We start from the raw sequence: 15,801 nt of genomic DNA, 5'->3' as shown, positions 1-15,801 counted from the left end.
ACCTGGGCCCTGATGAGGCTGACGACGTGACCGGCTCTTGGTGAACATGCAAGACAGACACTGTGCTGGGACATGTAGGAGAGCGCGGTACTGCCCACAGGTGCTCAGTGGCAGGGCAAGGATATACTGGCATTTGTAATTAGTAAGCAAAAACAATGATCTGGGGCTTCCCTGGTGGCGCAGTGGTTGAGAGTCCGCCTGCCGATGCAGGGGACACGGGTTCGTGCCCGGGTCCGGGAAGATCCCACATGCCGCGGAGCGGCTGGGCCCGTGAGCCACGGCCGCTGAGCCTGCGCGTCCGGAGCCCGTGCTCCGCAACGGGAGAGGCCACAACAGTGAGAGGCCCGCGTACCGGAAAAACAAAACAAAACAAAAAAACAATGATCTGCCCCAAATCCCCCATTAAAGCAGCTCCTGGTACCTAAGAAACTCTAGTTCCCGCAAAGGGCTGGGGCTGGTACTAAAAGAACACCGTGTGTTGTGTTTTTTTTGGCGGCACCACCATGTGGTTTGCGGGATCTTAGTTCCCTGACCAGGGACTGAACCCAGGGCCATGGCAGTGAAAGGGCGGAGTCCTAACCAGTGGACTGCCGGGAAATTCCCATGAATACCCTGTCTTTGAGGAGAGAAAGAACACCTTTTACAACTGCATTTCGTGGAGAGAAATCATCTCAGGACCTCTTGAAATCATGAAGATGGACTCGGAGCCCAGTGCCCAACCTGCAGGGCAACACTTCTCACTCCGACTCTGGACCGTTCCTAACGTGTTCTTTTTTTTTGGAGGGGGGAGCGGGGGCGGAGGGAGAAGAGTCCACTGCACTTGCCCTACACGTGCTCAGTGCTGGAGGTGCGTGCCAGCACCAAGCAGAGCGGCACACGGCGCTGGGAGCCCCAGGCCCGGCCCCCATGCCCAGCCAGCCTGCAGGAGCCCTGAGGCCGCAGCAGAGTCTCACGGAACACACCACCGTCTTCCTTCAAGTCCCCGAAGCTTTCCAGGGTGGACCAGAGCACACCTGGAGCTCCGAGTGTGAAAAGCCCCAGAGTTACTCTATCCGTGGGCAGTCTTGCTGTTCCAATAATCCCCACTACTCTGGACCCAGCAGGAGTTGGGTCAGGACCCATCATCGAATTTCTGCAAGTGCCTTAAAAGTATTCAGATTAGGTATTTTTCCAGCTGTTCCAAGCACTCATCATACTGAGAGAAGGGCAGATACTGGCGATAATTTACCACAAAAATGCCAAGTTGGCACACAGCGGCCCCCCACACCATCTCATGGCTGCCAATCTGAAGAGAGGACAAATTCAGCCTACCTTACCTTTTCAGGTTTGCTTTCTTCTTCTTTGTGGCCAAGGCACTGAGATTTTTAGGGGCATCTCTTAGCCCAAAGCTCTTAGCCACATGCCCGAGGTGGAGTGATCGGATGTGGAAGATGTGCTTCAGCTCCCGGGGGTAGGTCGCGTAGGCCCGGATGAAGGACTGCAGGGCTGAAAGACAGTGAGAGGGCGGGAGGCGGTCAGGACGGGTCTCAGCTGCTGCCCCGGCCTAAAGGCCGCCCTGCGCAGCTCACCCTGCCGGGCCACGATGCACACACAACCAGGATAGCACAACAAACGTCAACAACCTAAAGCTATACCTGTGTGTTTTTCTTCATTTCTAAAAATAAGTAAGTCTACCAGCCACAATGAGTAAACCCAATAAAATGTCACATTTTACTGTGTAGCTTGTAATAAACCTAGAGGGGAGGGTCCTATTTTCCTCTTCACTATAGTCTTGGGGTCTAGCACAGTACCTGGCACACAGCAGGTTTCTGTTGTATAAATGAATGAATGAGAGAATGAGTGAAGAAACTAGGACAGGATCAATGTATACCATTTTCTTATGAAAAATGAAATCATCAGACCTTTATATTGGGAAAATTTTCCCCTAATTGAATTATTATTTTTTCAAATAGTTAATACATGCAAATGTCACAAAATTTAAAAGGCTCCCAAGGCTTTATTACGATTGCCCTTATGTTTATTATTACTATACATTATCGTTACTGTAAACGCTGTCTCCGCCCGGAGTGCCACCTCTAGCTGCCCGTCTGGAGGAATCACTGACACCAGTTCTCCACATACTCATGGGATTTTAGAACCGAATTCGTGCTAATGCATCCAGAATCGATCGATACGGGGTTTCTTACCCTTTCAAAGAATGTGTAAAAAAAGGAAACAAAAACAGAATTGTAAAGAGAAAGAAAATTACTGAATTTCTAAAGTAGCCCACAAACCAGTTCATCTGTTGAGGATTGCCAGCGGTTTAGAGCTGTTCATCAGACAGTCTATCGTGAAAGTTTCAGTCCTATTTTAAAGTTAAGAAAGAGGCCCCTGTTCTCAACCTGGCACTGGTCAGAGGCAGTTCCCAGGAGGGTGGCACTCTGGCTACCCCTTAACTGGGCACTCCTTTTTTTTAAAATTTATTTTTATATTTATTTATTTAATTAACTTTTGGGCCGCGCCATGCGGGATCTTAGTTCACGAGCAGGGATCGAACCCGCACGCCTGCACTGGAAGCGCAGAGTCTCAACCACTGGACCGCCAGGGAAGTCCCTGGGCATTCCTTTGAGGAATCATTTTCCTATACCTTGTTTCCCTTAAATGTCTCCCGATAACAGTGACGGTCCAGTGTCTGCCCTGTTCTCACTCCAACAGGACGGGGCTGGGGGGGGGGGGGGGGACTCTTGGGACTGTTCCCCACCCCCACTGACTTTACTTCCCTCGGAGCCCCGCCCTGCACTGCTTCTGATGGAAGCAGGCACTAAACACCAGCCTCTCTCGCCCTCGCTTGTTGAGCCACTGGACTGGCAAGTTTGCCCACAGCTTAAGCGTAATATCCCAGCAGCACCTGGAGACTGGCGTTTATGAACAGTAATAAAAAGTGTCATTTTAGCAGATCAGCTCCTGGAAGGATCCTGGGAACCCATCAAAGCTCTATTTACCGAGCAAAGTGAACTCCTTTTCCCAATCGATGAGAAATAATAACCAAGGCAACCCCACTGTACCCCTCGCTTAAATCTGTGCTTACTCCCCTTTTTAATAACTGGGGACGAGGTTTTTCAAGGAAAATCTTTAACATTTCAAATGGCCCGTGCTGTTTGGAGAGTTCTGACACATATTCAAGTCCTCAGAGGCGAAAGCTCTACAACTGTCATGACCCTGGAGACGCCAGCCTCTTCTCCGCCTCCCTCTCTTTCCCAACCCCCAACGTTTACTCTAGACAGAAAGAGCAGACTGGAACCACGCCACGCCAAAGCAAAGAGTCTGCACCTCTGAAGCCTCATCTACCCCGATACTGGCCCAGGCCTCCTCACGCACCTCACTCTTGGGCTTGAGCAGACTGGCAGATCAGAGGGGATTCCTCTGCTCTGCACCAATCCTGAGAGCTGAGGCTGGAGAGCCTCTGTCCTGGGAGAGCTAGGTGCTCAACGAACAGCTTTACGGGGGTAGTGAGTTTGCCCAGAAATGGCAGAAGGGTTCTCTCCCTCGACAGCTGGTCAGGTAGCACCTCTCACTGCCTGTTTGCGCTAAGCCTCCTCGTCCTCAAGGCTCCTGTCTCGCTGGGGACAGCGACAGTTGGTCGTCCTCGCATACGTGCACACACTCCCGGGTTTGGCTAATTCAGAGAAGCAGGAACCTCAGATGGAGCGCAGCTGTCTGTAGGACCTTCCAAGGGGCAGGAAGTGGCCCTGCTGGCAGCACCCAGGAACGTGTGGAAGGAAGAGGGCTGTGGGCCCGAGGCGAGCGGGAAGGCGAGAAGTCCTGAAAGGAGACATTTATCTGGGAAGACGGATGGTGCTCTAGCCCATCGGAGCAGGCAGTGGCACGCCACCAAGTCCCATTTCAGAGCCGGAGGATGACAGAATTAAGGGAAATCGATTTCAAAATACCTTCCAAGGACATTTTGTCCTTTTGAGCAATAAAACCAAACGTACTCTCGGACATCTGATCAGGAACAGCGGCATCGTGCAGGTGAGGCTTTGGGGCAAGGAGGCAGAAAGGAGCAGAACTGCAGCCTGGAAGCTGCAGCTCATCCTCGCCCCTACCGACCCCACCCCTGCCCGAGAAGAGCACGCGTCTGTACAGAGAAGGCGCGTTGCATGTTCCTAGCCAGCACATCAACAGTGACGACCACCCAAAGACAGGGCGGAAGGAGGCTGCTTGCTTGCCCCTCTAATTCTCCTAAAGACAAAGCATTCGGCCAAGGAGCCAACCTCCCTCCGATCACACTGAGGGGAGGGGGATGATTTCAGTAGTTTGCATTTTCTTGACCTCGAGAAGCATCCCTTCAGAGCCAGGCACAACCCCTACACGTGCAGCCCTTGCTCTTCAGGGAAGAGCGGCTCGAACCGCAGGGGAAGTGGCGCTGTGCAGGTAAAGGACTCCGCTTTCTGAAATTTTCGTTCAGGACCCTGGAGTTCAAACTTAGGTTACCACAATTTTTACCACCTGAAGCTCTAGCTACAAGATGCGAGACACGAGGGGAGTAAGGGGTAACTGCTTCTGGAAACTGACCACGATAAAGTTCAGGTCATTAGCAACGACTGGGTCAGAAAATGCAAAAGGAAAACAAATGCATACTTGGCCCAGCTTCCAACTAGGTTTCTGTCGTGAAGGCAAAACCCAGCTGCTTTGTTAATTATTCATGAGGTGGGTTCTGACGTGGCATAAAAGGGAAGCAAGTCAGTAGTGGGGAATTTGCATATGCAGATTGAAATGCAAAAGACAGTATCAACTCCTGGGGTGTGGCAGTTATGTGTATATTCCCCCCAAACCTCCAGAACTCAATCCTAAGTAAGAGGAGAGAGAAGAATAGGGGAGAACCTAATGTCTGCTGTGGGGTGACCGAGATCTTCTACGGGCAGTTTCCTTAAAAGATGATACATTTATTTCCTCCTTGGTACATCAACATTGGGGACTGGCCCCACTCCAACATCCTTTAAAAAGAAGGCAAGTAACTCTGCTTCTTGGTATAAAGTTCAATGGGAACGATAACGAGAGAAAACACAAGACCGCATTCTCTAAGGACCACTGACTGTAAGTTTTACTCTGAGGACCCAGTCACACTGAAATCGTTGCAGGCTCGCTGGAATGCCCAGATGACCTCTGACACTGACATCATAACGACGGTGTTCTTCCCCTTCACTGCAACTCTGCTGTTAACCCTGAAATCCTGCTGCAAACACTTGACTGTGCATACAGAAAGCTGACGCTGCCTAACTTTCAACAGATGACCAAACTCTAAAGTTCCACTGAGACAAACATTCTACTCCTCCTGACAGAATGTTCCAGGACATCTTTAAAGGCAGGTTCTCAGGAGGAGTTGCTGAATTCACTTTAGGGAAACGCTAGGACAGGGTATTATCAGAAACCAGACTGGAATACGCACTGATTATTTATCAGCAGTTATGGGGCAATTACTGGGACGTCATCTCTCATCTTGGGTGGTTCTGATTAAGGACTGCCTAACTAAGGACTGCCTTTATGATGTGCTAAGGTATGTTAACAGGCACTTGCAAATACTTGCTAACTTAGCTCTGTCATCTATTTCCAGATGACCGTAACTGCCCGGTAGCCAGTCTCCCAGCCTTCACCCGTGCCCACGGAGTTTGCTCTCACTCAGCAGCAAGTGACCTTTTCAGACCTGTCAGACCACATCTCTGCCCCAAGCCCTCCAATGGTTCCCCTTCCACTCGCGGTAACCGGGTCCCCTGGATGGCCTCCACGCCCTTCCTCTGCCACCCCTCCCCTCCTTCCAGCCACACTGCTGTCCAGGAGTTCCCGTGCACTCTGACCCCCACGGCCCAACCTGCCTGGACGCCCTCTGTCGGAGCCATGGCGCGGCCCCTCGTGAGGTTTCTGCTCAAGCATCGGCCTTCAGGACAGGGCTCACTCTGCCCTCACCCCTTCAGCTCCCTCACGTGCTCTGTTCTCTCTATCGTTCTCATCACCTTTCCCTAGACTCTCTAATTTATATGGAATTTACTTACTGTGTTTATGACGTTCATCTTCTGCTCCCCCACTAGAATGTTCTAAAGGTGACAGTTTTTGTCTGTTCTGATCCCTGGTGTATCCCAAGCACCTGGAACGGCGCCCAATTCAATAAATATTTGTTAAAGGAACGTTGTTTCGTTTTGTTTTTTAAAGATTCAATTCATAAAAAGAAGAAAGGATTCTATAGTGTTTATCTATCGGTAAGCCAGCCTGGCATTCTTCTCAAAATAGTAGGTAACTATCGAAAAGAACTCTGGATCACCCAACACGGGGGTAAGTCACTAGCCAAGACACACACGTTCCAGCATGAAAGACACGCAGCTGTTCTAAGCTCCCTTCTCCCGTGCTCTGTTCCGCACTCAAAGTGAACTGCTGAGTCCACCCTTAATGCGTGGTGATCCCAGGGGCCAACTTATCCTATAAAGGCACTGAATATTAAATTAGTACCTAACTCTTTTGTACATTTCCCAGCAACGGGGTTCACGGCCTACAGCCCTTCCTCAGCACTGTTCTCATTTTCCTTTGTCCTTTCAAACAGGAACTGCTTTGGTCTAATGATTCCAGCCCTTGCCTTCGTCTCTAATTTCCATCTCTACAACTGTTCCTACTGACATGTCGTATCTCTTCTATCTGGTTTTCTAAGAAAGAGAAAAATGGATCCCTGAGATCCAAGTTGCTAGGTCAAAGCTCTAGTCCTGACGTAAGCCAAGATAAAGCCTCATTTGTGCAAAACACGGGGAAGGATGAAATTAACATTTAATATCACTCTAAAGCCCTCCGTGCCTGCTTCCAAACCCTGCAGAATTAGGGAGATTGAAGGCTTCTGCTGGTGAGCAAAGACGCCTGGTTAGCCTCTCAACCTGTCTGGGGGGCGTGCGGGTGGAGGTGGGGAGGATGCCCTGCAGGGTTATCCATCCACAATCACCTAAGAAGTCGACCAACCTTTCTTGGCCCCGGAGACCGTCCTCTCACTGGAGTGCACGTAATCTTCAAACACTGTCTGCAAGACCGTGGCTCGCTCTCGGATTTCCTGGGGGCCAACGGAGCGGCGTTTCTGGGAGGGTGACGGAAGGATTAAAGGAGAGACAGTCAGAGTCAGGAATAATGAAGCAGTTTATAACAGATTTAATAACAGTAAAATCACACAGTAACCACAGAGGGGCCAACAAGGGTAATCCTTTCAATATTACTAGGGAAAAAAAGGGAGCGATGAAGATGCTAAAGTCAAGTGAAGATGAGGGTGGGTGGCTTGGTGAGGGAGCAGATCACGTCTCTTCTTTATTTACTTATTTACTTTCCTTCCTGGCCTCTTATGACTCATGTTCAAAATCAAAGTCTACTGGAGACACTTTGGAATTTTCCAAGTCCAATTCCGGCCTTTAAAACACCACTGGACACAAGCAGTTTTTAAAGGCGTCTTGTATGGCCCGTTTAGGCCTTCAGTCTCCTCCCCTGCCTTATACTCATTGGTGGAAGCCTGCCCGTTCCCGTCTAAGAGCATCCCACAGTCACCTGACCACAGGTGAGTCTGTCCTTGAATCGTAGAGCATATGCTTCCTCTTTCCTAGGAGGTTCAGACTCTGAGTGTCTCAGATTCACTCTCTCAGCCCAGACCTCTGTGCTGAGTTCCCAGGAACCCACTGAGGAGTGGGCTGCTCCAGCAAACCACATTCAAGACGATGGCATGGATCGTTGCAGCCAACAGTCCCTCTGTAAGAACTCACATCTGTCTGCATCAAAGACCTTACAGATGGAAAATATTAGGAAAATAGAAACTTCTCTTCTTTTCAGCCTTTAGCAACCCCAGAGAAAAGATTTCCTTTCTTTATATCCCCCTAAAAACAAGTGGCTTTTGTCTCCTGCATCTTAACACGAATGTTCTCTGTTGAACGCGAAACCAAGATCCAAAAGAACCCGATCTGGCTAGCGTGCCTCCCCAAAGATGTTGATTCTTTGGATGGTGCCAATTAAGCTCTACCCACACTCACCCCCCAGTGTGGGTCTCACCAGCGTGAGACCCAGCTCATGCTGCTTTTAACTCCTGTAGAGGACAGGGTGCGAGCCCCTGGGTCTGGCTGACCGACCCTAACCCCGTCACCCGGGTCTTTTTCACATTTAAAGCTGCCACAGAAAGAATAAAGGGAGGAGAAGGAAAAGCCTCCTTCTTCGGAGAGACATTCGTCTCTGTGTTAATAGAGACTTCACAACCTGAAAATGTTTTTAGTTTAGTCAAATCATTCCTGCTACCTGTTTGGTTGATGACAGTCTATCTGATTTCACGGTACATGGTCCCCCTAAGGGTTTTATCCACTCAAATGTCAAGAGAAAAGTCACTCAGGAGCTGTGTTACGAAAGTGGACATTTGCTGTTGTCATTAACAAGGATTTTTTTTTTTTTTACCCTCTTAACTGATGTGAAATGCAAACTTTTTTTTTTGCTGCCCTCTTTTCGTTAAGCCACCTCAGCAGCGAAACTGTCACCTTCCTTGCGGTTTTTTTTTTTTTTTTTAATATGAATGTGAAATTAGCAAGGATGCCCTTTCCCCTGGCGGACAGAATCCTCTGTTATTAAAAAGTAAAGCACTTTAATAATGAAAACTTTTTCCTCTTTTTCCTGTGTTTTAACTGTTTAAAATTAATGAGAAGGGCAGAATGGTTGTCAAAGCGATATTGAAAGCCGGGCAGCCAGGACCGAATAAGCACAAAAATCCCTCTAGAGTGTTAAATAAACAGAGCTGCAGCCCTCTCGAATCCCTCTGTTGGTTATTGTATACATTCTGTAACAGCTCTCAGAATAGATCTGAGAGCCAGGGAGGCAGAGAGGTTTCAGAATTCCAATAAAGGCCTCAAATTAAAGACAGCCTGGTGCGAATTCCAGGAGAAAATTAAAGAGACCTCAAGCTTAAGTGACAGGTGACTTGCTTCTGTGTCACAACTGTCAGGGGATTTAGTGATAATATGGCAATATATTACAAAGGGCTTTTCTTATTTCCCCCTTTAGGTTTCAAAATGAGGTATCTTTTCTTCCCAACCCAAAAAAAAAAAAAATTACATATACACATACATATAATGTGAGTGTGTATACTAGTGAAATATGTAGAAAAAAACACGATAAAACTAGGTTCACATGTTTGAAATGATGAGGTCACTTTAGTAGAATATAAGAAAAAGTTAATGGCAGAAAACATAATATACTTAGGAGAGAGAAGGTCTTACCCCGCCACTTCCAGAAATACTTTATTTTAAAATTGCCCCTCTTGAGAACGAGTATTTTTCAGCTGTCTTCTTGGGAGGACAGTCTGAATTTAAACTGAAGACACAGGGAGCAGAGTCATGCAGTGCTGGCTCAGCCCCAGACAGGTGAATGCTCCCATAACGAGAGGGGGGTCAGAGCCCGGAGGGCACACCCCGCAGCGGGGTGGGGGGGAGGCGGGGGGGGGGGCTCTCCCGCCCTCAAACACGCAGGCTTAGTCCTGCTTCATGAAGCAACTTGCAACTAGCAGACTGTGGGTCGTCTAGAAAAATAACATCTCCAAAGGTCTAGACGCACTCAATACCCTTTTTCTGTAAAGACCCCACTGATCTTGGAGAGGAGAGACAACCCACAAAAACTAGGCTAGGGGCTTGTGATCTTATCTGAACCTCTCACCATGCCAGTGAGCTTTTGGTTAGGATGAGTTTGCAGGCGTATTTCATAGCACAAAAAAACTCTTAGGAAAAACATGTTTGAGTTTGTGTTTATACTGTGAAGATGAAAACTCATGCCTATCAAGAGGCAACAGATGAGTCTAACAGCTGGGCTGGGTTATTTTTGTTGTACACAGTTTCAGGTGGTAGCAGTTGGGCGGGGTGGCGGGGGGGTGGTTATTTGAAGCATGTGTCTTGAAATCGCCAACTTCTAAGGCATTTTTAAACTAAATGGAAGGATTTTGTTTTAATCGTTTTATTGCCAAGCTGAGTTTTACCCCCATGGTCCCTAGAACCTTCTGAGCGCTTCCCAGTCAAGTTGAAAGATCAAATTTATTCTCTTTGTAGGTGGCTGAACATTCGCGCACCCAGACGTAGCTATATATATTTTATATACCTAAATATGAAATATACATTTTACAGATGCTTCACTCGCTTGCGTTCTGTTCACAGAAGCCCCAAAATGTATATGCCAAAGGACATTTACAATGGCCTTCAACCAAGCTGGGTGAAGACGGGCATTATGATGAGGTGTCTGGCTCGGTGTGTAGAAGGCCCAGCTACTGAGCCCACATTCATCTGTCCGGCACCGGCCTGTGTGCCAGAGAGAACTGCCCACATTGAGGATACCAATTAAGACGTACTGTATTTAAAACAGAATTAAGGGACTTCTCTGGTGGCGCAGTGGTTAAGAACCCGCCTGCCAAGGCAGGGGACACGGGTTTGAGCCCTGGTCCAGGAAGATCCCACATGCCACGGAGCAACTAAGCCCATGCACCACAGCTACTGAGCCTGCACTCTAGAGCCCGCGAACCACAACTACTGAGTCCATGTGTCACAACTACTGAAGCCCGCACGCCTAGAGCCTGTGCTCCGCAACAAGAGAAGCCACCACAATGAGAAGCCCGCGCACCGCAACGAAGAGTAGCCCCTGCTCACTGCAACTAGAGAAAGCCCGCCTGCAGCAACAAAGACCCAACGCAGCCAAAACTAAAAAACAAAAAACAGGATTAAGGGCTTCCGTGGTGGCGCAGTAGTTAAGAATCCGCCTGCCAATGCAGAGGACACAGGTTCGAGCCCTGGTCCAGGTATATCCCACATGCCGCGGAGTAACTAAGCCCGTGTGCCACAACTACTGGGGCCTGCACTCTAGAGCCCGCAAGCCACAACTAATGAGCCCATGTGCCACAACTACTGAAGCCCGCGCACCTAGAGCCCGTGCTCCACAATAAGAGAAGCCACCGCAATGAGAAGCCTGCGTACTGCAACGAAGAGTAGCCCCACTTGTCTCAACTAGAGAAAGCCCGTGTGCAGCAACAAAGACCCAACGCAGCCAAAAATAAATAACTTTTTAAAAAAAGAAAAAAAAAGCTGTAACAAAACCCCAGAATTAAAAGTTGTGCCAGCATTTACTTTATTCTCTTTACTGCTCACGTGAGGCACGTACGTAATATACTCTTGCAGGCTGTTTCTCTATGAGATAATTAGTAAGGAAGTCAAGTTAGTTTCGTTTTTCTTTGTCCTCTGACTTTAAGGTAAATTTGGTCCAACAAGTGGTGTTTATGGATGTGTCATCTAGAACCTGGCATGATTACTTGAGTTTTCTAAGTTAACCAGTTATTTTGGTGTCAGTGAAAGCGCAACCTTGATTAGCACATTTTCTTTTTAAAACCAAAGATCACCAGACCTTAAAAATATCAAAACATCCTGTCCATCTGAGCAGCAATTCAGGGTTGAGGTGAACTCACATGGCCCAGAGTGTGCAGAGCATGCTGGGCCTCGTTTTCTTTAAACCTCACAGCAACCCTCCAGGATGGGTACTCGTGCTGTCCTCATTCTACAGATGGGGAAATTGAGGCTGGGGAGGAGGAGATAGTCTGCTCAAGGCTGCAGAACGACTGGCTATAAAGCAAGGACTCGAACCCAAGTCTGTCCGACTCTGGGCCCCAGCTCTCACCCACCATCTTACGATGGCTCCTCAAGCCCCAGCCAGTCTTCAAGGCTGGCCTCAGGCCACAGAAAAGGCTTAAGGAGAGGAACTGGGGCTGCCAGGCCACAGAAGGGCGGATGGCTTGTTCCCCGAAAGAGCAGAGGGAACGTTCCCTTGCTCTGGGGGAGCGTCCTGCCGGAGGGGCCCTGCACCCTTCCACAGCTTCCCCAGAGACGCGCAGGGGCACACGACCATCGGTGCCCGGGAGAGAACTGGGCTGTGTTCAGGGCGTAAATACCGACACCAAAGCCGGTCCTGGAAACAGTGTAAGCCTAGATTATTCAAACCTTTACCATCTCATTTTGTAATTTTGTGGCTTGCTCTCATTTCTGGAGAGCAGGCAGATGCCAATTTTCCACTTAGTGTGAAACAGCAAAAAAAAAAAAGGCGCTGGGCTTCATGTCAATGAGTCTGGACTGTAATTCCACATCTGCTACTAACTGATGTAACAAAATAATAATAATAATAGTAATAATAATGAATACCCTTCGGTACCTGTGTTGGGACTTTCAGGCTATTTCTTACTCAGCCCTCCAATCTCCTTCTGAGAACACTAATATTATCTCAGTTGTACACATAAAGAAATGTACTCATGAACCTTAGGAAGGTCCAGTACTGGCCCAAAGCCACACAGCTGGTGAGATGAGGAACTGGGCCCTAAGGCCAATGCTCCCGACCGCTCTGCTGCTACATGCCGCCTCAGACAGCTCCCCAGGTACCCCTGCTTACCCCACGTAGCTGGCCCGGGGCTATAATTAAATAGCTGTGGGAACATTTGAAAAAAAAAACCCAAAAAACCCAGAAAACAACTGCCCCCCCCCCCCCAACTAGAATTTGCAGTAGTTTCCGAAGAACAGAGAAGTGTACCAAAAACAACGAGTGTCTCATTTCTGGTCAGTTCTCTTGACAACAGACTATCGATAATATGGGATGGCCCAAAGTCTCGTGTGTCCTGGTTGTTCTATAATGAAATATCACTTAAAATAACATGTTGATCAATTGAGTCCTTAATCACTTTCTTGCTCATGGGGATCTCTGCTGTGGTACCATTACTGACCAAATTTCACCTTTATGAAAATGGCTAACGTTACCCAATCTAACAAGCACTTTAGTTCCAATTTCTGGGCTTAACTAATACTAACAGAGGCTTATTGGTACATGGTGAAGCACAGGTGCTTTGAAGTTAGATGGCCTGCTTTCACACCAGGAGAATCAACGATTATTGTGCCCTCGTGAATGTTCCTTCAGCTCTCTAAGCCTCGGTTTCCTCATCTATAAAGTGGGACAGTAACATCTGCCTCATAGGGCTGCTGAGAGGATGGAACGGGACCAAGCGTGTAAAGAGCTTAGCACAGTCCCGTCTGCAACACACGCTGCGGTAACGGACACTTGATTATCATTTCCTCCCCTTTTCTTAGATACATCTCTGGATCAGAACTTAAGTCGGGGTCAGCCAGATGGAGTCCCTGCCTCAGGGAGAATACTGATCCACATAAAGACACGTCCTAATGCACAGAAGAAACTCTTAAACTCGGTCTATTTGGCTCTGACTTTCCAGTCTATCCTCGAGCATCAGAAATGTAAAATATCCAAATAATTAAAATTTCATGGACGAAATTACGCCCAGCAGCATCATTACACACACGCTGACAAGTACACGTGGTACAATGAGTAACGCGGTAGAGTGGGGGGCGGAGGCGGGGCAGTGATTCCGAGCAGGAGGGAAGTCTCGGAAAAGGAGCAGGAAAGGATCCCGGGCTGTCTGCAACTGCTCAGGATCTCCATGTGGAACTGCGCGGATAATAAACATTTTTCTTCTTAATGATCTCAACGTCACTCTTCCTCTGTGTACAGCGAATGTTAAAAGATGGATGAACTAAGTGTGTCCGAATGGAGATTCCGAGCTATTTATTTTTTCCATGCTTTCTGGGGTGGACGCGTCTAGCCAGGTGTCCTTGTTGCTGATCTCGAGGGGAACCACCAGGGCTGAGTGTGTAACGCTGCCTCCAGACTCATTCTGGCCTGGGATGAGACCTGCTTTCTGGGGAGCTCGCGGCCGCCTGGCAGACGCGCAGGATGGACTGGAGCCCATTAACTGGATGAGCCCAGCAAACACGTCCAGGAGCAAAGACAGAAAAAACACCATCAAGATGAGGCCTCCCCTAATGTTCATGGTCCTTAAAATACACGTCTTACTTGACAGAGGCAGTAACTGCCCCATACTCAGAATCACTGCTTCCCCAAATCAGGAAATGCGTCACGCCTGTGAGCAGCAAGCACGATACATAAGAAAACTCACCTGGCTTCCCCATCGTCTCCCTTTAAAACAGTCATCCCGTGCCAGAACAGACAAAATATCTTCCATCTTTATCTCAGAAACACTGTAAAAGGAAGGGCACATCGAGGTAAACCTTCGGTTCTTTCAAAAACATTTGGAATCTTGATGCATAAGACTCGCCTCTCATCAGGTTAATTCGATATAAAGGAGAAGCAACACTCGGTCAGGGAAAGGGAATGTTTTCCCAAACCTTTAGGAATTTGGAAGGAAGGGGCCCTCTATGATATTAAAGGGACAGACAGGGTAATATTCCCAACAATTTCCTTCCCGCCTGATACATTTACATTTATTTAGAATTTATACATTTATTTAGAATTTATTTACACATTTATTTAGAATCTCCTCTATAGGGATCATGTCATTATTTCTTAGTAAATCTGGAACACTAAATAAATAGGCCTGCTCATAGATAGATGACCGTGCCTTGAGAAGACGAACTAAAGAAACATTTCCGACAGTCCCTTTAGTTTTTTTTTTTTTTTTGCTGTATGCGGGCCTCTCACTGTTGTGGCCTCTCCCATTGCAGAACACAGGCTCCAGACGCGCAGGCTCAGCGGCCATGGCTCACGGGCCCAGCTGCTCCGCGGCATATGGGATTTTCCCGGACCAGGGCACGAACCCGCGTCCCCTGCATCAGCAGGCGGACTCTCAACCACTGCACCACCAGGGAAGCCCAGTCCCTTTAGTTTTATACTTAAAGGAAGGAGGTGGCTGAAGACCCTTAACTGTGGGGCTTAACCAAACACCTGAGTGAAGGTAAACAGGTGACCAACGCCCATCGCCCATCATGGCACCAGAACTCTCTCCTAATCTACCCTGAGGGATCTTTGCTGCTCTAGTCTCTTAATTATTCAGGGGTGAGGACCAAATGATCTCTGGTGAATCTAGAGCCCCATGCGAACGGCCGAAACCAGAACTCAGGCTTCCCTTGTGAACAGAAGCCGTCAGCAGCCAGAATAAGACACTCCAAGCTGCCTGGCAGGGGAGTCTGGACAGCCCACCGTCCCCCACGGCTCCGGAAGGCCCCAGCCTTCGCCCCAGGAAGGGCACGCGGCAGAGTCCTGTGTTAGAGGCGAGGAGGGAGACACACTCCCCAGGGAGAGAGGAAGGGGGAAGGAGGCGCTCTGGGGGAGAAAAACAGATCATGAAAAGATAAATGATTTTCTTGTATGTTGTTGGTTTTTTTTTTTTTTCCTAAATGTAACAGCAAATTAAAACATGAATGGCAGCCTCTTCTGTGGGAGAAGACAAAGGTGACTCTCCCCCAAAGGTGACTCTGACAAAGCTATGAATGAACATGTCGTGTCTGTGACATGGTCTGCCTGAGCTGTGTCACTGCTTCCCTGTACACCCCCAGCCCCCAGCCCTCAGCGTTCTTTCTTCGCTGCCAGCTCACAGCCACGTGGATTTGGAAAATATTTTTACAGAGTCAACCAGAGAATGCAGAGTACATACCAAGAGTGTAGGAGTTGGGCGGGGGACGGGGGGAATGTTCGCGGCTTCCTGGAAAATGTTTTTCATATGGGAGAGAAATGTTACGGCTACTGAATTTGCATCTCATTTATGCCTGGAAAGCTGAAGGAAGGTAAGAATCAGAGCCCAGCCCTGCCTTCTCCTTTTTCTAGCTGACCTGCCTCTATTCATCGCTTCTTTTCTTGAGGAAAAAAAAAAAAGAAGAAATACAAAAGTAAAAGCAACATGAGAACTTGGGGTCAGATCCTGAAGTGGGGAGAAAGAACATAGGTATAATGGCA

At 48.4% G+C, this 15,801-nt stretch overlaps 1 protein-coding gene across 1 annotated transcript in view; it reads right to left on the bottom strand.

Moving 5' to 3' along the window:
- DDX31 (DEAD-box helicase 31) overlaps positions 1 to 15,801 on the bottom strand; it is a 74,343-nt gene that overhangs the window by 16,208 nt on the left and 42,334 nt on the right. The window contains 3 exon segments of the mRNA XM_032635072.1: positions 1,317 to 1,485; positions 6,976 to 7,087; positions 14,009 to 14,090. Of these exon segments, the coding sequence (XP_032490963.1) occupies positions 1,317 to 1,485; positions 6,976 to 7,087; positions 14,009 to 14,090 (363 nt within the window).

The sequence above is a fragment of the Phocoena sinus genome, chromosome 6 (genome assembly GCF_008692025.1).
Source record: "Phocoena sinus isolate mPhoSin1 chromosome 6, mPhoSin1.pri, whole genome shotgun sequence".
In the NCBI taxonomy this organism is placed as follows: Eukaryota; Metazoa; Chordata; class Mammalia; order Artiodactyla; family Phocoenidae; genus Phocoena; species Phocoena sinus.
This window is presented reverse-complemented; position numbering and strand designations above follow the sequence as displayed.